At 43.1% G+C, this 24,133-nt stretch overlaps 1 protein-coding gene and 1 pseudogene across 1 annotated transcript in view; one reads left to right on the forward strand and one right to left on the reverse strand.

Annotated features, from left to right (window-relative positions):
- Nucleotides 1-1,036: 1,036 nt before the first annotated feature.
- On the reverse strand, nucleotides 1,037-1,312 carry LOC117721022 (non-histone chromosomal protein HMG-14 pseudogene; annotated as a pseudogene).
- Nucleotides 1,313-21,760: 20,448 nt separating this feature from the next.
- Nucleotides 21,761-24,133, forward strand: part of Ube3c (ubiquitin protein ligase E3C) — a 112,435-nt gene continuing 110,062 nt past the window's right edge. The window contains exon 1 of the mRNA XM_076913291.1: nucleotides 21,761-21,807. Within this exon, the coding sequence (XP_076769406.1) occupies nucleotides 21,781-21,807 (27 nt within the window). The 5' untranslated portion in view covers nucleotides 21,761-21,780. The remainder of the gene's footprint in view (nucleotides 21,808-24,133) is intronic.

The raw sequence follows: 24,133 nt of genomic DNA on the forward strand, positions 1-24,133 counted from the left end.
AGGTCTCTCTGTCTTTCTCTGTGCACGTGCGTGTGTGTGTGTGTGTGTGTGTGTGTGTGCGCGCGTGCGTGCGTGCGTGCGTGTGTGTGTGTGTGTGTGTGTGTGTGTGTGTGTGTGTGTGGTTGTGAACCACCAGAAATGCTCTGGAAGTGCTCTTCACATTCACTCTATCGATCCAGCCCCCAGGGCTCGTGTTCTTTTGTTTTGTTTTGTTTTGGGTTTTCTTGTTTGTTTTTCGCTTTCACAACAGACTTTCTTGGAGCAGAGTACACAGACATTTCAATTCTTATCACAGGTACTCAAAACGAGCCATATATTGTGTTCACGAACCCAAACTCTGAAGAGTCACATTGTGCTCACGTTCGCAAATGAAGAGCTAACATTGTTTTTCTTTGAACTTACTCCAGTGACGTTCCAGCCTCAAACCTGGCAAGTTTCCCTAAGACCTCTCATAGCAACCAAGTGCTCAGAATCCTCAGCTCCACCAATTCACAATTTTATGCCACACACCGAACACACTCAAAATGTCCATCTTTCACGGCGTATTATCACAACTGTTAGGAAAATGGGCTACCATAACCACAGACATCACATTTCTGACAGGGCAAGGACCAAAGACTGGTTTTCTTACGAAATGGTTCTACTAGAAACACAGGACCAGATATAACTGAAAATATTCCAGACACAAATGCACGACTGAGACTCCAAACTGTCACTTAGTATGCTTTGTATTGTAGGATATAAAACTAGCCCCTCTACGGAATGTTATTGTGACCCCCGAGACAGTCACAGCCTTTCCTGATTCAGTATCCTGCTATTTTCTTGTTGTACCCCAAAATAAACAACCAGCAAATGATTTAACCTCTTTAAAAAAAAAAAAAAAAAAAAAAAACATTTACACTTAAAAAAATGGGATGAGGTGGGATTCCCTCATCTTTTAAAAATGTTTCTAGAGCTACTAAAACACTCGCATTTACAAAATATTCTTCTGGATTGTACAAGAAGGGAGACAGGGACCACTGACGCACATGATGGATGCTTAGTCGGACTTGGCTTCTTTCTCTTCTTCAGAGGCTGGACTCTGGTTTTCTGTCTCTCCATTTTCTGCACACAGATCTGTAGTTTGCTGGTCAGCCACTTCAGCCTGTTTGCCCTTCGCTCCCCTCTTCCCTTTTATCTGCTTTATCCTTTCCCTTGGCCTTTTTTGGCTTTGCGTCCACCATGGCGGGGGCGGGCTTGGCCAACAGTCTGGCAGAGCGCGCTTGGGCTCCGCTCTCGCAGCTCCATCCACGCTAACCTTCCTCTTTGGCATCGTGGCGGCGCAGAGTGGGGTGCGACGCCGGATCTGTCACGGAGCTGTACTGCCTAGCTGCCACCAGACGAACTGCCAGGGCTCGTGTTCTTCAACAGACTGTGAGGCTGTCACAATCTACAAGTTCAAGAGGAAACCGCCAGACAGAAACTACTGTAGTTCAGTTTGGGGAAGGTCAATGAATTAAGGCCTAGTCTCTAGGGCCCCACTTTTGGAAGCTGAGGTGGACCTGGTGGAAGGAAGTGAGCTCATTTGAGTATGCCTTCAATTATACCATGGAAACTCTCTGCTCTCTGACTTCAGATGTGAAAACTCACTCAGATACATGTTCCCATCATTCCCACACACTGCCCTCATTGTAGGCACAGTTAATGAACTACCTGAGTTTGGATTTTGAGTCTTTAAACTGAGACCTAACTAAACCTTTTCTCTTTAAGTTAATTGTTTCAGGTATTTTGTTATAGTAATGCAAAGCTGACACAAAAAAGTCTATGTTGCTTTTCAGTGAGCTATTCTTGTTAATCCTTTTTTTTTTTTTTTGGTTTTTCGAGTTTCGAGACAGGGTTTCTCTGTGTAGCCTTGGCTGTCCTGGAACTCACTCTGTAGACCAGGCTAGCCTTGAACTCAGAAATCTGCCTGCCTCTGCCTCCCAAGTGCTGGGATTAAAGGCGTGCACCACTACCGCCCAGCCTTTTTTTTTTTTTTTTTTTTTTTTAAGATTTATTTATTTTATTTATATGTGAGTACACTGTAGTTGTCTTCAGACACATCAGAAGAGGGCATCCATTAAGATGGTTGTGTACCACCATGTGGTTGCTGGGAATTGAACTCAGAGCCTCTGGAAGAGCACTCAGTGCTCTTAACCACTGAGACCACTGAGCTATCTCTCCAGCCCCCAAGGCAACCTTTATAAGAACAACATTTAATTGGGGCTGGTTTACACGTTCAGAGTTTCAGTTCATTATCATCAAGGGAGAAGCATGGCAGCCTCCAGACAGGCATGGTGTGGGAGGAGCTGAGAGTTCTACATCTTGTTCCAAAGGCAAACAGGAGAAGACTGACTTCCAGGTAGCTAGGACGAGGGTACTAAAGCCTATGACCACAGTGACACACCTGCTCCAACAAGGCTACACTTCCTAATAGTGCCACTCTCTGTGCCAAGCATAAACAAACCATCACGGGGGGGGGGGGGTTGTGTGTGTTCATGTATGTGCTCACATGTGCATCAAGTGCACATGTGTGGTTGTAGATATGAAAGCAGAGCTCAAGGATGAAGTTTTTTCTTCAACCACTCTCCAACTTATTTTGAGTCAGAGTCTCTCATTGGCTTCTCAGTGGAGGACCAATGTCAGCTCTACAGCCAGGACACTGCTTATGCTGGTTAGGTTTTGTCAACTTGACACAAATCCTGAGAAGAAAGAATCTCAATTGATGAGTTACCTCCATCAGACTGGCAGTGGGCATGTCTGATGCATTTTCTTGATTGATGTGGGAGGGCCCAGCCCATTGTGAGTGGTCTTGGGGCATATAAGAAAGTAAGCTGAGCAAGGCATGAGGAACAAGTTAGTAAGAAGCATTCCCCCATGGTCTCTGCTTCAGTTCCTGCCTTCATATTCCTGCTTGGCTTCCCTTGAGAATGGACTCTAACCTTTAAGCCAAATACATCTATTCCTACCCAAGTTGCTTTTTTTGTAAAATATAAGTAAAGCAGCATAGCATGTGAGCTGGCAGTCCAACTCAGGTCACCACAGGGCACTAGAACCATGTTACCAACTACACCACCTCCCCCACTCACCTCTTGCCCTTTTTGGAGGGGGTGGGGAGAAGGAGTGGAGGTCACTTTGAGACAGGATCTCCTGAAGCATGGGCTAACCTTCAACTCACTATGTAGCTAGAGATAATCTTGAACTTCGTGATCCTCTTACCTCCACCTGCCAAGTGCTGGGATTAATGATGTGTCCTCATCACCTTGGACATCTTAAGTTTTGTTATTTTCATTATTTCTTGGTTATAGTTATTCACGAAGAAGTTGTTGTGGGTGGAGAAGCACCTAGATCAGCCTTTGTTTTCAGATGTATAGCAGATTGCAAGGTGCCGTTTTCCTGGTTCTGACTGATGAAACAGAAATAAATTTTGCCTAAACATTTTAGTTTTTTTTTTTTATGGGTAAGTATGTGTCCCAAAGAATTGAGAGGCAAATCTCCAGCAGATGCTTCCCCACTGATGCCTGCAGCAGCACTGCTCCTGATACTGAAAACATAGCAGGAGGTAACTCAAGTGTGCGTCAACAGATGAATGAACAGGCAGCATGGCATGCCTATCCATAGTGAAACGATTCAGTGTAAGGCAGGAAGAAGCCTCTGAAACATGCAACCATGCAGGCAAATCTTGGAGACATGATGAGGGAAATAAGGCAGCTATTTATTAAATATTAGCTGTTAAATAAAGCAGACATAAGGGTCAAATCTGCATAATTACACATTCACAGGATACCCACTGGTTACGTTCAAAAGACTGGAAGTTTCTGTCACTAGTGGAAGGGAGATTGTGGAGTTAGCAATTGGCAGGTAGAATTACAGTTTGGGAAGAGGAAACTGTCCTAGGGATGTATGTATGATGGAGTGGGTGCAAGGCAATGTGGCTATACACAATGCTACTGAGCCACACATTTTAAAATGGCTAAAATGCAGCCAGGCATGGTTGTTGTCCCAAACGCCTGGGAGGCTGGCACAAGATCACTTGAGCCCAGGAGTCTGAGGACAGCCACAAAGCAAGAGTGGTCTTTGTACTGGAACATCATTGGAACAGCATTGTCTGGACCTCAGTTTCATTTCCTTGTTGGACTTACAGCTTTTTCAGGGTATATCCAGCTCCCTGGGCTGCTCAAGGACAGCTTCATGAGGAACTGGCACCTTAGCCTCTTTGGGTCTCCCAAGAAAGATTGCAACTATCCATTTGAAAATTAAGGAAAGCCTTAAGTGGAAGGCCAAAGCTGTAATCAAGGCACTGAGCCGGGAGAGGCTGTCCACTGGCAGATGCCTCTGCTGTGTGAGCACCAACCTTACTTTAGCCAAATCAGCATATCACGGCACACCAATATTGCTAATTTGAATTGTAACAGTTTGCTTTATTTTCAATTTGCAAATTATTTTACTTTCATGATTGCAAGCACCAGGAGTTTATAAGGCACTTTATATTTATGTAAAAGTGTTCTTACAGTAGCAAATCAATAGGGACCATAGAAATTTTTAATTCTCCCTTTTAATGTGATCTGGTGGACAATGAGACTGTCTCCAGGTCCCCCTGTCTGTGCTTCACTATCCAAGTAGGGAGTTAGGGAAGAATCAGGGTCCCTTAGTTTTATCATTGGTTAAGCCCCAGCCAAAGTACGTGGGCTTTCCCAGAATATTGACATGGTTTGCAATGGGCTCAGGATATCATGGGAAGAGAACAGATCCAGGAGGGTATGGGGCACCACTCTGGACCTTCTAGCAGAGCTGAATGTCCTCACTTTCTCCCTTCCTGGGATGTGTAGGTGAGACCTGGAATCACAGCTGCTGTTTTACAAACGTGTGGAGCAGGTGAGAACAGGAGGGAACCGATTGTGTGGCCTTTCTAACCATGTCTCCTACCAGAGTTCCTAGGTCCCTTTGTGGATTAGGCCTTCTGCTGTAAGGGCCAACCCCACATGTTAATGGCATAGAAACAAGAACTTGAGTAGCTCTTAGGGCTGGTTGGTCACTGTTCCATCAGCTTCAGCTGGAGCCTCTCAAGCCCAGCAATGGGCTCATCAGAAAGCGCACCCATGCCCCCCATGGGTGATCCTTGTGGGTGTCCAGGATCTCTCTGGCATAACTGAGCTTCTAGGACAGTCTTTCCCAGTGCTTCGACTATTCAATACAGTTCCTCGTGTTGTGGCGGTCTTCCAACCATAAAATTATTTCATAGCTATTTTATAACTGTAATTTTGCTACTGTTATGAGTCGTAAAGTAAATATCTGATATGCAACCCCCAAAGAGGGAGAACCACTGTCTTAGGAGGAGAATAGAAGCCCCATTGCTCAGTACCACCTGACCCGATTTTGGTTGGAAGTGATTCCCTTTTATTTTCCCCTGAGTGCCACCCACAGAGACATGTTCAAGTACGTTACTTGAGAATCTAAACCACCTCTCAGTGGAGATGAAGTTCTGCAAGGAAGTGTCAGCCTGGACACTTTCTCATGGCTACTGTAAGGAAAGAGTGGTGTCTTGTGTAGGCTCACAAAATTCTCACTAGGGAGGAGAAGGAAACTACTGTTTGTACCAATAAAAGATTTTCTCTCTGTCCCTTCCTACTGTCTATTTCAGACAAAGTCTCATGTAGCCTAGGCTAGCCTCAAACTCATTCTATAGTATAAGATGACCTTGAACTTCTGGTCCTTCTGCACCCATCTCCTGAGAGATGGGATTACATGCATGTACCCCTACAATCTGTATGGTTCTGGGTTAGAGTCCAGGGCTTTGTGCATGCCAGGCAAATACTGTACCAACTTAGCCACAGCTCTCGCCCTGGTAAAGGAATTTTTTAAAGATTTCACCATATGAACCAGAGGTGAAATTAATAAATGATAAAGTTGATCCTTGTATCCAAACAATAGTTGTCTAAGAAGAGAATAAAAGTTGGGGAATGGAAAGAAAATGTGTGGGGACAACCAGGGTTGGGACATGGTGTTCCATAGCGTGTCTCACCAAACTATTTCATAGGTTGTTATAGGAACTGAATGATAAAATAAGATGAAAAGTAGCGAGTATTTTTGAGACTGTGAAGTCCTATCCAAATGATGACGATTGTTCTAATTTAGTATTTATTTTAAAATTCAAAACCAGAATGGGAATGCCAATTACAGAAGTTCAGATGGTGTCTCCTGGCTAGTCCTCATGTCGGAGTGAGAGGCAGAATGGTCTGGGTGCTTCCGCAGGAAAGGGAGGCAGATGCAGCCAGCAAAGTCAATGCTTTATTTTCAGGTTAGAGGATGGCACATTGGAACTTCATATTTTATCTTGTTAATCATTTGTATGTCTGAAGTATTTCATTATAAATTTGAAAAAACAATCAATTTTGGCCCTGACTTTCCAGTTAGTTTATTGATGGCATTTGGCAGCAAGAATAATGATTGGATCCCTTCCTATTAACTGAGAAGTGTTTAGCATATTGGTCCTGTTAGCTACGGTTAATCCTCCCTTGTTAAGTCTGTGGCTCATCATTCGTAGTGGGTATGTATAGGTCTTTGTGGAAGTCTGTGGTGGGGTGCTTCTGCTCTGACCTCCCGGGCCTTAAATGATTTTACTTCCTTTTCTTCCCATGGTTGTGTGATTCTAGTTGCTGTGAAACAAGCTTTGGCAAAAGTCTGCAAGCAAAAGTGTCATCTGTAGCTCTGAGTCAAAGCATCCAGTGGCTCCCAGACCACAGTGTTCTTGTCCCTTTGTGGAGAGCTGTCACCTGGGTAGAGGTGGTAAGAGCCTCCAACTCCAGGCAGCTAGAGTTCCTGTGTCCATCTGGCAGTTAGCTGGCATGTAATCAAGTTTCACAGCAGGCTCTGTATGAAGACCAGGTAGGCTGTCATAATTCTGAGTAGCCATAGTTCGGGAGACTTTTACACTTCATTTAGTGGGTCTAAATGAACTCTCACAGTGCCAAGCCTCAGCTGCTCTTCATGACCCCTTCATGCCTTCAAAACCAACACCACTTGGGTGACTCTTACACATTAACAGGTACAGCTACAGCATGAGGTACAACCTTTTCTATCTCTGGAACACAGCTTCTGGAAAACACTTCCCAGAAGACTTTACCTCAGTGATGCTGGTCTCTTCTTAATCACCGCTAATTCCTTCGTTCCAGCTAACCAGCACCAACTGTCCGTCCCAGTAGTACCTTCTAGTTTTCATTCTAAAGCCAGAGCCACGTGGCCAAAGCTGCCGAGTTCTGCTGCTTGCAGGAGCTGGAACATGGGGCCCTTGTTCTAGTACATCATCACCAGCTTCCTCTTTTCCAACTCCTTCACTGCCTAAGCTTGGCTGTCCTAGAACTTGCTCTGTAGACTGACTTTGAACTCAGAGATCTGCTTGTCTTTGCCTCCTTGGATTAAAGGCTTGTACTACTATGCCTGGATCTAAATTTAGCTAGGTGAGATCTTGCCCCAAGATCGAGACTCATTTAATTCAATTTAATATCGCTGAACACAGGATCCAGCTCCTGGTGCCCCATTAATACTCGAACCATGTATTTTATATTTTTCTTTTCTCTGCTTGCTATGCTTGTTTAAAATGTTCTTCATGAGACTTAACCAGAGAACAAAGTCTACGATGGGCATTTCTGAGACTTCCTTTGTCAGTGCAATTAATCTGAGTCTCTTCACCTTTACCTCAGGTAGACTCTTCAGACAAGGGCAAAAAGTAGACACATTCTTCACCAAAATACCACAAAAACAGTCTCTAGGCCACATATAGATATTCTCCACTGAAACCTCTTGGGCCAAGTCCTCACAATTCAAATCACTCTCAGTATCAAAGTCTTCCATATTCCTACTAGGATAGCCCATTAAGCCCCCTTTAAAGCATTCCACTGCTTTCCAAATCCAAAGTCCCAAAATCTTTATTCTTCCAGACAAAAGCATGGTCAGGACTATCACACAACACCCCACTTCTTGTACCAACTTCTGTCTTAGTTAGGGTTTTTCTGCTGTGAACAGACACCATCACCAAGGCAATTCTTATAAGGACAACATTTAGTTGAGGCTGGCTTACAGTTTCAGAGGTTCAGTCTATTATCATCAAGGATGGATCATGGCAGCATCCAGGCAGGCATGGTGCAAAACGAGCTGAGAGTTCTACATCTTCATTTGAAGGCTGCTAGCAGAATACTGGCTTTCTAGGCAGCTAGGATGAGGGTCCTAAAGCCCACACCCACAGTGACAAACCTACTCCAACAGGGCCACACTTTCTAATAATGCCACTACCTGGGCAGAGCATACACAAACCGTCACACTCCTCAACTTGCTTTTGGTTATAGTGTTTGCTTTTGGTTATAGTGTTTTTTTGTTTTTTTTTGAAACAGGATTTCTCTGTGTAGCCCTGGCTATCCTGGAACTCACTCTGTAGACCAGGCTGGCCTCGAACTCAGAAATCCGCCTGCCTCTGCCTCCCAAGTGCTGGGATTAAAGGCGTGCACCACCACCGCCCGGCTGGTTATAGTGTTTTATTGAAGCAATAGTAATGCTAACAAGACAACCCCCAAGTCTTTAATTTTTGTAACAGCAATAGTAACCCTAACAAGACAACCTCCAACTCTTTAATGCTAGATTAACCTGTCTTTCTTCTTCTTCTTCTTCTTCTTCTTCTTCTTCTTCTTCTTCTTCTTCTTCTTCTTCTTCTTCTTCTTCTTCTTCTTCTCCTTCTCCTTCTCCTTCTCCTTCTCCTTCTCCTTCTCCTTCTCCTTCTCCTTCTCCTCCTCCTCCTCCTCCTCCTCCTCCTCCTCCTCCTCCTCCTCCTCCTCCTCTTCCTCTTCCTCCTTCTTCTTCTTCTCTTCCTCTTCCCCTTGCTTCTCACCCTTCTCTTTCTCTTCCACCTCTTCCTCCTTCTGTATCAAATGCTGTGGCCAGTGGCCTATGATGATCTTAAGCATCCCATCTTCACTCAGACTTAGCCTGTTTGTAGACCATTATTACTCACCACCAGTGGAACAGACTCTCGCTTGGGGTCTCACTCTCAGGGCCTCTCCTTCTACCTGCATCAGGGTAGGTCAAGACTCCAGAACTGGCCAGTGTGTTACATTCCTTCCTAAGAAACTACAATGAGAAGCCGTTTGGTCCCTCCCTGCCACCCTGTCCATTTCCATACTGCTCTGTGCCATTGTGGTCTCTTGGAACACTGAACAACACCCTCCTTACTGGTGGTCATTGTCTCAGTCACTAACCTACTTGCCCTTGAACCAAATCTCAAAGGGTGCCATGCCTGGCTCTGTCCACCTCACATATGCATAACCAGGACATCAGGAGATCTGAGCCACTGAGACCTTGCTCAGTCCATCAGCCCACTACATGGCCTGGGCACACATAAAATATTTTCCCGAAAGTCTTGGATATTTCTAGATTTCAGCAGCTAGTGACTATTTTAGCCACCAATGCTGTCTCTAGTTTTGGCTCTTACATGAACTCCTTATATCAGAAGAGATTTACTGCCCTACCTCTTCTGTATCTCAATTTAATGAAAATTTTAAAGATACTTTGATGGTCTTATACCAGTGTAATTTTAAATAAAATGTCCTCATTCTTTGGCAGACTCTGCCACCCGATGTTTAACTATCAGAAAGTACTTAAGTGAAGTGCTATTTTCAATATTGTCTAAAGACAATCAGTATGTTTTATAGCATTCCCCCCCTCTCAGAGTAAACAAAAACAGTTTTATGGGCATCTTTGAGACAAAGCCTTGTCTTTATTGCTAGACATTGAATCCAGGTTTTTGATGGGTTCACAGAAATATATCTTGAGAAAAATGCCAGGCCCTGGAGCTACAGAGGAACTAGACATGGTCCTGACTGCTTTGCGTCCCAGCTAGGAAGCCTCCTGCTTAACTCTTTTTCTAAGCTTTGTTCTTTTTAAAAAGGTGGCAGTCCTATTAACCTCTTAGGTGTGCTGTTAAGGAGAAGCAAGTGAGAGTATGTATAGCCTTGGTGGAGCCTAGCAGAACTCCAGAGCTCCTGCAGTGGCTTTGATTCCCTGCTTTGTTTATATACACCACTTCCTAATTACTTCTAGGTGACTTTGAGTGGAAGCCTGTGCACATCTTCCCAGAGTGCTGTGTGCTCTGAAGTTTAATGCAGTGGTTGCTCTTTGATGGTCCTATAACCCAAAGCTGGTGAAGCTGTATGGGCACTTGTGCTCTGGCCATCTGTTCCCACACATGGAATAGCTGCCAAACACACTCTTAATTGGCTGGTCTCTTTAAGTGATTAAAATTATGTTGAAAGCCGAGGATGTGGCTCAAGGCTAGAGGGCTCAACTCGCATGTGCTGGGTTTGATCCCTAGTGTGACAAATAATAAAGTTCCCCATTAGCTGATTCCCGTTAGTCAATTCCTTGTGTTGAATAGGTTTAAAATATTTTTTGTTGAAGTCAAGGCATAAAAATAGTATCAGTACATGTGGTAGTTTGAATGAGATGTCCACCGTATTGTCAGTGTTTGGATACTTGGTCTCCAGTTGGTAGTGTTATTTGGTTATGCTTAGGAGGTATGGCCTCGATGGAAGAACTATGTCACTGGGGACTGACTTAGAGATTCCAAAAGCCATGCAACATTCTCAATTTGACCTGTCTCTTTCTGCTTCCTGCTTGAAATTTAAGATGTGAGCTCTCAACTCACCATGTCTGCCTACTGCCATTCTTCCCTACCATGGTGGCTGTATTTGTTAGGGTTTCCATTGCTGTGAAAAGACACCATGACCAAGGCATCTCTTATAAAGGATAACATTTCATTAGGGCTGGCTTACAGGCTCAGAGGTTCAGTCCATTATCATCATGGCTGGAAGTGTGGCAGTGTCCAGGTAGACATGGTGCTGGAGAAGCTGAGAGGTCTACATCTTCATCCAAAGAAAGCCAGGAGTAGACTTGCTTCCAGGCTGCTAGGAGGAAAGTCTCCAAGCAGTGACACACTTCCTCCAACAAAGTCAGACCTACTCCAACAAGGGTACACCTCCTAATAGTGCCACTTCCTGGGCCAAGCATGTTCAAACCATCACAATGGCCATCCTAATCTTTCCCAAACAGTACTTATCAACACAGACCGAACATTTAAATATATGAGCATATGGGAGCCATTCTTTTTTTTTTTTTTTTTTTGGTTTATTTTTCAAGACAGGGTTTCTCTGTGTAGCCCTGGCTGTCCTGGAACTCACTCTGTAGACCAGGCTGGCCTCGGACTCAGAAATCCACCTGCCTCTGCCTCCCAAGTGCTGGAATTAAAGGTGTTCACCACCACTGCCCAGCATGGGAGCCATTCTTATTCAAACTACCACACTCCACTCCACAGGCTTATGGCCATATTACAATGGGAAATGCGTTTAGTCCAACTTCAAAAGGCCCCATTGTTTCTCAGTCTCAACACTATTTAAAAATCAGAAGTCCAATATCTCTTTTTAACTGTAATCCCTAGTTAAAAAAAAAAAAAAGCAAATTACTTAATTCTAACATGCAATGGCACAGACTGTATCTTACTATTCCAGAAGGGAGGAATGTGGGCATAATGAGGTAAATACTGGGCCAAAGCAAGATTAAAACCCAGCAGGAGAGCAGAGTGTTGTGGCAAAGGCAGGAGGAGCTCTGAGTTAGAGGCTAGCCTGGTCTACAGAGAAAGTTCCAGGGTAGCCAAAGCTGCACAGAGAAACCCTGCATCACACAACAAACAAACAAACAAACAAACAAAGGTATCAAATCCAGAAGGGCAAACTCTATATCCTGTAGTTCTATGTCTGATGTCAAAGAGATTAGATGGCTCTCTCCTTCCAGCTTTGCTGACTGTAACACACTTCTCTCTCTTTGGTTGGCTCTACTCCTTGTCTGCAGTTCTCCTTGGCAGATAACCTATGGCTCGAAACAACGTCTTGGCATGTCCAGTACAATCCAATTCACACCGTGGCCTCTAAAGGGTTCTGATCTCTAATGCCCTGCCACACATTGCCCTACCTCAGCAGCTCTCCTGAACCACTGAGGAAGAGTCCACAGCCCCTTTACTTGTGTATCTTTCATGACTCTAAAGCCAGAACCACATGGATGACACCACATGGATGACAGCGTTCAGCCAGCAGAGCTTGGGTGAAGCCTTGCACCCTTGAGTCACACTTGTAACAGCTTTGATCTTTTTTTGTTTTTGTTTTTGTTTTTGTTTTTGTTTGTTTGTTTGTTTGTTTTGTTTTGTTTTTTTTTTAACAAAATGTTCCCTAGACCTGTTTGTTTCACAAGTTGGAAGCTCAACTGGGTAGGGTATTGTCCTAAAGACACCCTTCCCTTAATCCCAAAGTAGACCAGGCCTCCCCTTAATCTCAGGATCTCTTTCAGCACAGGCTTTGGACTGCAACATTCAATTTCCTGGTACTCTTTTGCTCTTCAAACTGTACATTTTGTGTTTCCCTTTTTAAATTTTTTTCTAATTCTTATTTTATGTGTAGGGGTGTTTTGCTTATATATGTCTGTGTATCACACACATGTGGCACCCACAGAGGCCAGAAGAGGGCACTGGTTCCCTGGAATTGAAGTTACAGATGGGTGTGAGCTACCTTGCAAGTCCTGGGAATCTCTGGGAGAGCAAATAGTGCTCTTACCAGTGTAGCATCTCTCCAGACCCTTTCTTTCTGTCCTACTTGCTCTTTTCCCTTGCAGACCTATGTAAGCACGATCACTAACAACCATGGTACAGAGTCAATATTAAGCTGTCTTAAAACCTCCACTAAAGCCGGGCGGTGGTGGCGCACGCCTTTAATCCCAGCACTTGGGAGGCAGAGGCAAGCGGATTTCTGAGTTCAAGGCCAGCCTGGTCTACAGAGTGACTTCCAGGACAGCCAGGGTTACACAGAAAAACCCTGTCTCTAAAAACTGAAGAAAACAAACAAACAAACAAACAAACAAAAACAAAAAAACAAAAAACAAAAAACAAAAAAACCTCCACTAAAGAAATTAGTCCATTACTTTTCAATTTAGCCTCTGGAAAATTCTTAGGACAGGGCAAGAAGGGAGCCAGATTATTTACCAAAATATCACAGGAATGCAGGGCGGTGGTGGCGCACGCCTTTAAAATCCCAGCACTTGGGAGGCAGAGGCAGGCAGATTTCTGAGTTTGAGGCCAGCCTGGTCTACAGAGTGAGTTCCAGGACAGCCAGGGATACACAGAGAAACCCTGTCTCGAAAAACCAAAAAAAATAAAAAAAATAAATCACAGGAATTCCTCTAGCTATGTTGCTGTTAAAGCCCTTGCTTCTCTCTGAAGCAAATTTTTGTTGTTGTTGTTTTGGGAGGGAGAAGGGAGGGGGAGGAAAAAGGGGGAAGCAGGATCAGGTGTGGGAGGAGATGGGAGAAGTACAGAGGGTCAGGAAATTGAACTGAGGTGTGTAGCAGTAGGGGATGGGGACCTGGGGGTAGCCACTAGAATGTCCCTAATACCAGGGAAACAAGAGGTTCTCAGGACCCAAAGGGAATGACATTAGCTGAAATACCCAACAAAGAGAAGAGAGAACCTGTAGAGTCTATATCCAGTGGATAGGCACAGCCTCCAGTTGAGGGATAAGGCCACCCACCCATCTTAAACATTTTAACCCAGAATTGTTCCTGTCTAAAGGAAATGCAGGGACAAAGAGTAGAGCAGAGACTGAAGGAAAAGCCACCCAGAGACTGCCCTACCTAGGGATCCATCCCATCTGTAGACACCAAACCCAGACACTATTGCTGATGCCAAAAACCACATGCTGACAGAAGCCTGGTATAGCTGTCCCCTGAGATGCTCTGCCAGTGCCTGACCAACAGATGTGGATGCTCACAGGCAACCATTGCACTGAGCACGGGGACCCCAATGGAAGAGTTCGGGGAAGGACTGAAGGAACTGAAGGGGTTTGCAACCCCATAGGAAGAACAACATCAACCATCCAGACCCCTGCCTCCCCCCCCCCCCCCCCCCGAGCTCCCAGGGCCTAAACCATCAACCAAAGAATACACATGAAAGGACCCATGGCTCCAGCTACATATGTAGCAGAGGATTACCTTATCTGGTATCAGTGGGAGGGGAGGCTCTTGGCCCTGTGGAGGCTCGATGCCCCAGGATCTGGGGACCCTAGGGTGGTGAGGCAAGAGTGGGAGGGAGCACCCTTATAGAGGCAGAGGGAGGGGGATGGTATAGGGGGTTTGCAGAAGGAAACTGGGAAGGGGGACAACATTTGAAATGTGAATAAATAAATAAATAAATAAATAAAATAACCAATAAAAAAAAATCCCACTATGACCAAGGAAACTTATAGAAGAGGGTTTAATTGGGCTTAAGGTTCCAGAAGATAAGGTTGATGAGGGTTCAATGAAGGCATGGAAGCAGGTGGCTAGAGCAGCAGCCCAGAGCTCACCTTTCAGTTCACAAATAGGAAGCAGAAAGGCCATGAAGAATGGCACGAATCTCAAAGCTAGCTCCCAGTGACACAGCACTTCTAACAAGGCCAGATTTCCCAATCCTTCCCAGACAGTTGTGTTTACTTGGGACCAAACCGCCAAACATGAGAGCATTTTCATTCAAAGCACCACAACGGCTGATCGGTGCATGACTTTGACAGCTCTAGCGGAGAGGTAGTTGGGCACAACTTGAGTGGCTATGGCATAGTAATTTCCTCAGAGTTAAAATACCTGGAGCTAAAGCACCCTGGAGGCAGGTTCCTTAAGACTCAGAAACTTATACACTGAAGCATTCTACTCTGGAGGGTGGCTTCTTAGGACTTAGGCGGCGGGATGGTAAAGCGAGTCAGCTGGTAAAGGCTCTTGCCTGACACCTGAGCTCCATCCCTGGAAGGAGAAAGCCGAGTCAAGGCCAGCTATCTTGCATATTCCACAAACAGCTCGAGACAAGTGTACAAAGATTGTCACTGATTGCCCTGGCTTCTAAAGGCCAGCCTCAGCCAGGGCTATTGAAGACAGTTGGTACCATAAACCTTAGTGAGCCATTCCTGCTGTGGCCTGAGGGTACACTTCTCCAAAAGAGGGATTGCTATGACTGGTGCTACCAGGAAAGGCTGTGATTGGTACAAACACCCTATAGAACCAGGGCTATGTTCATCCATTGATTGACTTGAAGATTCTTTCTCTTGCCACCTCTCATGGTTTTACATCACCAGCTCCATTGAAGACTTCCCTCCAGTTCTTTTCTTGTGGACTTTTAGTATGGGCTGAGCTGGGACTAATAAGAAAGAAAGAAGCGGAAAGCTGTGGTGGCAGAGATCATGATGACAACTGATAATGGATGGTGAACTCCACAATGGCATGGCAGTTAAAGACTCTAAAGGTGTGACCAGGACCTCATCACATAAGCTCGATCCCACCTGGCACCATCTGTGGGCCCAATACTATCCAGTGCTGCATGGGAGCCTGAACCCAGCTGATGGTCCAGTCATGGCTGCCTATGCCCCAAAGATCCTGAAAAGCCATTGGTGCCTTGTTCCTGAGCACTAGAAGTCTTGGCTAGTAGCCAGCCTTCCAAATGCCGAATAGAATGTTCAACCATACCAACAGCAGCCATCAAGGTGTAGAGGATGCCCATCAGCTAAGGGAGCAGCAGCTCAGCTCAACAATTGGACAGCAGCCAGAGCAGTGAGCTGCCTAAAGACGGCTGGAAGGCTGAGCAGAAAGAGAACCTTCAGGCTCAGAGACCCAAAAGGTCCAAGAAAATTGTCAAATTTTCAGATTAAGGGCACCAGTCTCCTACCTGAGGCCAGCACAGAAACACTAGAGACCTCTCCACCTCCTGCTGCTTCTGTGTGCCCACTGCCACTGTCAGAGGAAAGGAAAGCTTTCAGACACCAGCTCTTGGAAGGGCTCCTCCTTAGCTCTCTGCCTAGATCTAGAGAAGCAAAAGGAACGTAAGGCCGCTGATTCATGGCAGTGAGGAGTGCGTGCAGATTTTCTCTCTGTGTGTTTGGCTTCACTTCTTGTAGTGACCTCTAGGTTCTCTGATGTTGCAGAATTTTCTCTTTTTAAACGTTGGACAGTGCTGAGCAGTGGTGAGAGGCAGAGGCAGGCAGATCTCTGAGTTTGAGGCTAGCCTGGTCTATAGAGTGAATTCCAGGACATCCAAAGCTACACAGAGGAACCCTGTCTTGAAAAACAAACAAACAGCTGGGCGGTGGTGGCGCACGCCTTTAATCCCAGCACTTGGGAGGCAGAGGCAGGCGGATTTCTGAGTTCGAGGCCAGCCTGGTCTACAGAGTGAGTTCCAGGACAGCCAGGGTTACACAGAGAAACCCTGTCTCGAAAAACCAAAAAAAAAAAAAAAAAAAAAAAAAAAAAAAAAAAAAAAAGAAAGAAAAACAAACAAACAAATGAATGAACTGTTTAAAAGTGTCTTGATTCACTTATCTACTGGTGGGCATTTAGTTTTTTCCATAGCTTGTAAAATACTGCAATGAACATGGGAGTACGGGTATTTCTTTTTCTTTTCAAAAACATTTTGTTTTTTATTTATGTGTGTATTTGTGTGCATGCACATACAGGTACCCTGAGAGGTCAGAAGAGGGCAACAGATTCCCCTGGCACTGGAATTACAGGTGTTTGTAAGCTGCCAGATGTTGATGCTGTAAACTGAACTTAGGTCCCCTAGAAGAGCAGCAAGTGCTCTTAACTACTGAGCCATCTCTCTAGCCCCAAGAGCAGCTATTTCTATGAGGGTGCTGACTGAATGGCTTTTGGGTATATACCCTGAAGTGGGCTTATTGAGTCATTTGGTAACTCTATTTTTATTTATCATATATATATATGTGTATATATATATATATATATATATATATATATATATATATACACACACACACACACATATATATATATATATATATATATATATATATATATATATATGAATACAATTTTATCTGAGATCAGTTTCTCTATCTAATTGTGGCTGGACTGAAACTGCTATGTAGACCAGACTGGACTCCAATTCACTGTGATCTTCCTGGCTCTGCTTCCTGAGTGCGGGATTAAAGGCGTGTACCTTCCTTCATACTCTGCACACAATTTTCCATAATGACTGCACAAGTCTGTATCTCTATGTGTGTGGGTCTCTGCAAATTCTTACAGCTGGCAGAAAAATGAACTGAGAGAGGCAAGAAGGAAATCCTGTTCGGGACAACTTAGTCCAGTTGGTTAAAACTTTTAGAGACTGACTCTGGGCAGTTTATTTTGGACATATTTTAGTACAGTATAACTTTTGGGAAAAAGAATTTCTGGGTAACAATGATCTCAATACCATGTGTATAATAAAGCTTAAGGTGTGATGCAAAGCACATGTGACCTCTACCATGAAGGTGGGTGGGTCTATAGCTTCAGGTCCTATTAGATAGCATGGAGGTCATCGGGCTACAAAGTACGAAGGACAACTGCCCTAAGGATGAGTTCTCTTGACTGAGATACAATGCTCAATATAACGGTCTAGGGAGAAGAGTCTGGGATAAATTGAACAGTGTAGGGGATTCAGGTGTGGACCGGTTCTACAGATAGCACAGATTATCAGGCTATAAACAACATCCACTCCCAGCCTTTTGGGTGGAAAACCGGTATACATTCCCCTTCCAAGGAAGTGACAGGCTTGCATGCTTAACATTCCATGTTTCCCTGGTGTTACCTGTGGGTTTGTGCCTTTTACACAAACCAACAATGTGCTAGGTTTCTTCTCCTCACTCTCACCAGTACCTTGTTGCTTGTCCTTTTGGTAACAGCCATCCTCACAAGGGTAGTGGGTGATGTTCCCCAAGGTGAGGCTTTGATTGTACTTCCTGACAATAATGCTGAGATCCTGTCATGTACCACTTGAACCATGCCAATGTCCCTCCTGCAGACACAGCTCACATTCATGTGCAGAGCAGCCATAAAAAGGCACCAATATACATTTGCAGCAATCAGGGATGTTGTGTTAAGTTACAACAGAGCCATATGGATAGGATAGGACTCAAAGAAGATATAACAATTAGTACAGTAAATTTCTAGGTACTTTATCAAAGGATATTTGTGGTATGTATCAAAGCTGAATCCTCTGGAAGAGCAGCCAGTGAGTGCTCTTAATCACTCCAGCCCCACCTATGGTATATTTTGATACAAAAAGTGGAGGAGAAAAATATAATCTCATTTAAAACAGGAAACTCCTATAGAGATAATACTTTACATATAATAAAGGCCCTGTAAAGGGGTCTGTCTACATCCTAATGCCTAGAACTGAGAGTTGTGGCAGGAAGATGACCCTGAACTATCTTCAGAAACCTCACATAATCATAGAGTTTCACAAGAAGGAGGCAGAAAGGTCAGTCAGAGGAATAAACCAGAAGACAGACACAGGAGCAGAAGGATGTGATCAATGGGAAGGGCCCCAGATATGGAGCACAGGAAGCTCCTAGAAGTTGGAAGAGGCAAAGAAACAGATTTACCCTGCAGCCTCCAGAGGCAATTCTATAGCCATGTAGTCTGAGCTGTATAAGACTTAGGCCTCCAGAATGGCAATATCATAAAAGTGTGTTATTTCAACAGCTAAGTTTGTGATTATCTGGTCACATGGATGTGTGTGAGCAAGAGTGGTTGTGCTTGCCTGAGTATATGCATGTGTGGAGGTCAGAGGTCAACATCTAGTGTCTTCTATTGCACTCAATCTTACTGTTTGAGACAATGTATCTCACCGAGTCTGGAATATGTGGTTGTGGGGAGACATTGAAGCAAAGCAGCCCAGGGTAGGAGGAGCAGAAAACTGAGAGGTCACGTCTTTAAACTCAGACAGGAAGCAGAGAGTAAGAGGCAGAAGTAAGTTGAAGCTACATACTTTCAAAGCCCACCTCTAGTGATATACTTGCATCATCAAGGCCTCCACATCCTAAAACTCCTCAAACAGTGTTACCAACTGGGTGCCCAACTGGTGCTTGCCAGCCAGTTGTTTAACACGGACATATATGTAGGGAAAAACACTTAAATGTTCAAATATCTGTCCTCTGAGAGCCGTTTCTTGTTCAAACCACCCTCTCACAGACTTCCATCCACCATAAAAGCTGGGGCTTGAGCTCTTTGACAGGGTTCCTATTTTATTTTATTTTATTTTACTTTGAGACAAGATCTCTATGTAGCTCTGGGTGTCTTGGAAGTAACTATGTAGGCCAGACTGGCCTTAAACTCACAGAGATTACCTGTTTCTGTCTCATAAGTGCTGGGATTAAAAGTGTCCACCATGCACACTTATGACAGGTCCGTTATCTAGCATGTAACAGGCTGTTAATTTAATATTGCCTCAGCACTAACAAAACAAAACCAAAAAGCCCACAATAGTTTAAAATGTGTTGCTTAAAATGGGCTGAGAGAAATTCAATAGAGTTTGTATTGTTAGAATGAGGAATATAGCCAGGCAGTGGTGGCGCACGCCTTTAATCCCAGCACTTGGGAGGCAGAGGCAGGCGGATTTCTGAGTTCAAGGCCATCCTGGTCTACAGAGTTCCAGGACAGCCAGGGTTACACAGAGAAACCCTGTCTCAAAAAATGAAAAAAGAAAGAAAGAAAAGAAAAGGAATATAACTCAGCCACTATAGAAATCAGGCTGCAGGAGAATCGGGGTTAAGAGTGAAGATAAAACCAGCTGTAGAGATGAAAGGGCAAAACCAGATACAGAGAAGGAAGTGTGGGTTCGGGTCCAGATGGAGAAGCAGGTGAACTAGCAGATAGCAATTGAATACACTGTATCAATAGTGGGGAACTGAGCCAAGCTGAAACTCTGCTTGTTGGTCTTTCACCCACACACTAGGAGTCAGATTGGTAGAGCTGTGCCATCACCATGCTAGGTGTCCACCCCTTTATGAGGTGGTGAGGGACACCGTTTCTGCTGTCTGACATGTTGGGGAAGTTCATAGGCCTGGTTTTTCTGATATGATTTTAAATTACCTGTGTGCCCGTACAGTCTCAATTCACCCCCATAAATGTATAGGATGACATTTTTCTACCCCCAGGAATAATTAATTTATCAGTCTGTGCTACATAGGCGGCATCAGACAGATGGTGGTGCTTGTGCATTCACTCAGGCCATAATCATCCTCCACCCTCAATCTGGAGTCAAAAGCTGCTTGTAAAACAAAACAAGAACAACAAAACACCTTTACATAATATGGTGTAATTTAGAGAAAGGCACAACCTGATCTCAGGAAAGTGATTCTGGATACTGGTAAGGGTGATTTCTGGCATCTGTGATCCAGAGACCCAGAGGACCAGAGGCTGGGGGCTGAGCAGCCCCCCAAGTACTCAGGAGCCTGGAACTCCAAGATGTGAATGACAGGAGATGGGCTTTCTGGCTTGAGAACCAATAGGATCTGCCCTCCCTCATCCCTCATCAGACTTGCAGTGGCTAGAGGATGCCAGCCCATAGAAGTGAGCAGATCTTTAATCAGTCCTGTTCAAATGCTAATCTCTCCTGAAAATGCCTTCACAGACACAACCAAAAATAACGTTTTACCAGCAGACAACATCTGGACATTCCTTAGCATCTGGAAACATAAAACAACCATCCCCATAGTCTATACACACCACCTGCCATGCAGGTGTAAATACTTTGTTATTATTTTAGTCTCCATTAACATTTGTTATTTTGAGTCATATATACACATCCAGAGCATGTTGCAAGAATACTGCTTGCTACTTATGTAAGTAAGTGGGATGCATAAGTGGGATGCACTTGTAATCTCAGGTGTCTTGGAAATCCTGAGTCTAGTGTCTGACTATGATTATATTTTAAATCACCATGGTCCAATAACCAAATCAGGGTGATACTGCATTTTTGCAGTTATTGGTTGTTTCCTGTACAATTAATTCATATACAAAGAACTACTCATGCTTTGGTTTCTGGATCCATGAGGCTGTGTCCTCTGCGCCTCAGTGGAACTCTGAAAGCATGGATAGTAGTGAACCTTATATATACAGTATTTTCCACACAGACTTGATGGGTTTGTATCTTTTCCCTCAAAAGAGGCATTTGAGAAGCTCACAAGCATTAAGTGAAAACTGGTATGATAACAAAGATGACTACTAAGTGTCTAATGGGGAGTTAGCAAATACAAATGTGGAAATCAAATGAGGGTATCGTTCAGGTTATAGGAAGAACAGTAAGATTTCATCCCATTACTTAGAAAAGTACACAACTATGGGTGAGTTTTCTTATATCTGGAATTTTCCATTTAATATTTTTGAACCATAACTGACTTAGGTAAATGAAAGGATGTAGAAGGGGCAAATGTTTGTATTTAATGTGTACTGATTATTTTTGAACATAAACCTCATGATATCACTAGCACAAACAAGATAACAACACATTCAATATCTCTCCCAAATTGTTCTGTGTCACAGGAATTGACTTGGGTCACCTTGTCACATATGTACTTTTGTGCACTCACCATCACAACCACTGATTTTCCTGGCACCAGAGACCATTGATCTCCTCGACCCTGTCTGTAACTCACTAAGGCTCTTTACTAAGCGGAATTTCATGGTACCAGTGTGACCTTTGGGCACCAGTGTTTTTCGTCAGTGTAACATCCTGTCCTCGAGGGCATCCCAGGTGTTGTGCAATAGTTACTCTCCTTTTGCTGTTTGGTTGTTGCCAGCTTTGGGCAATTACAAAGCTGCTGCAAGTGTTATGTTCGAGTGTGGTTTCAGTTACAGCCCTCCTTACTGTTGGACAGATGCATGAGGAAACAACTGCTGGTTCATATGGTGAGAATGTGTGTTTAAATCCTTATTAGAGAAATTGTCAAGGCACGTTGCAGCTATTTCTGCATACATTCTGAATTCTCAATAGAATGAGAGGTCTGTCTCCATGGCCTCCTTAGTGTGTGGTAATGTCATGCCAGCTGTTAAACAGGAGCTTGTAGGATTTTGACCTACCTCTTCCTACGACCTTTTAGTCATATTTATTCAAACAATATTTGGGGCTTTGTCACTTAGTGCTGTTGCCAATACAGCACTAAACTTGAGGTTGGCAAGATGTTTCAGCAGTAAATGTGCTTCTCATCAAGCCTGATGACTGAGCTCACACTCTTGAATCTACATGGTAGAAGTAGAGAACAGATGCTTGCAAATTGTCCTCTGACATTCACTATGTATATATCTATATATCTATATACATCTATATCATCTATACACTCACAGAGCCAGTGAGAGAGGATGGATGGAGAGAGAGAGAGAGAGAGAGAGAGAGAGAGAGAGAGAGAGAGAGAGCGCTGGTAAAATGACTCAGCGGATGAAAGGTAAATGTATCAGTTGCTCACTACCAAGCCTGATGACCTGAGTTTGGTTCCTGGTACCCATATCGTGGAAGGAGAGACAAGTTGTACTCTGATCTCCACATGCACATCATGGCACGTACCCTACCCCCAAAACCCTAAGTAAACTAAAATATAATACATTTTTTTAAATTTAAAAAATAGGGAGCTGGCTTGTATGGAAGTACATATCTTTAATCCCAGCAGTGGATGGGGGATCTTTGTGAGGTCCAGGCCAGCTAGGGCTGTAAGTGAGACCTTATTTCAAAAAGAAAAAATTAAACTGTGCAGGAGACATGGTTCATCAGTTAAGAGCACTTGTTGCAGAAGAACTGGGTTCAGTTCCATGGTAATTCCAGTTCCAAGAGATCTGATGCACTCTTTAGCACCAAGCATACACACGCAATACACAGACATACATGCAGGCAAAATATTCATACACGTAACATAAACAAATCTTTTGAAGAAAAAACAAAAACAAAGCAAAACAAGAAGATAATGTCTTCAATCCTGCACATGGTAATACATGTATATGTGATACATTTATGTATCTCTATCTATCTATCTATCATCTATCTATCTATCTATCTATCTATCTATCTATCTATCTATCTATCTATCTACCTATCTATCATCTATCTATCAATCATCTATCTATCTATCTATCAATCATCTATCTATCTATCTATCAATCATCTATCTATCTATCTATCATCTATCTATCTATCTATCAATCATCTATCTATCTATCATCTATCTATCTATCATCTATCTATCTATCATCTATCTATCTATCTATCTACCTATCTATCATCTATCTATCTATCTATCTATCAATCATCTATCTATCTATCTATCTATCAATCATCTATCTATCTATCAATCATCTATCTATCTATCTATCAATCATCTATCTATCTATCATCTATCTATCTATCTATCTATCATCTATCTATCTATCATCTATCTATCTATCATCTATCTATCTATCTATCTATTATCTATCTATCATCTATCTATCTATCTATCTATCATCTATCTATCATCTATCTATCTATCTATTATCTATCTATCATCTATCTATCTATCTATCATCTATCTATCTATCATCTATCTATCTATCTATCATCTATCTATCATCTATCTATCTATCTATCATCTATCTATCTATCTATCTATCTATCATCTATCTATCTATCTATCAATCAATCTATCTATCATCTATCATCTATCTATCATCTATCTATCTATCATCTATCTATCTATCATCTATCTATCTATCTATCTATCTATCTATCTATCAATCTATCTATCTATCTATCAATCTATCTATCATCTATCATCTATCTATCATCTATCTATCTATCAATCAATCTATCTATCATCTATCATCTATCTATCATCTATCTATCTATCTATCATCTATCTATCTATCTATCTATCATCTATCTATCTATCTATCTATCTATCTATCTATCATCTATCTATCTATCATCTATCTATCTATCTATCTATCTATCATCTATCTATCTATCTATCTATCTATCATCTATCTATCTATCTATCTATCTATCAATCATCTATCTATCATCTATCTATCTATCTATCATCTATCTATCTATCATCTATCTATCTATCATCTATCTATCTATCATCTATCTATCATCTATCTATCTATCTACCTACCTATCTATCTATCTATCTATCTATATTTGTCGTATACATAGCATATATCTGTATGTACACAGAACATATACTATATGATATACATACTATAT

The sequence above is a fragment of the Arvicanthis niloticus genome, chromosome 15, assembly GCF_011762505.2.
Source record: "Arvicanthis niloticus isolate mArvNil1 chromosome 15, mArvNil1.pat.X, whole genome shotgun sequence".
NCBI classification, from domain to species: Eukaryota; Metazoa; Chordata; class Mammalia; order Rodentia; family Muridae; genus Arvicanthis; species Arvicanthis niloticus.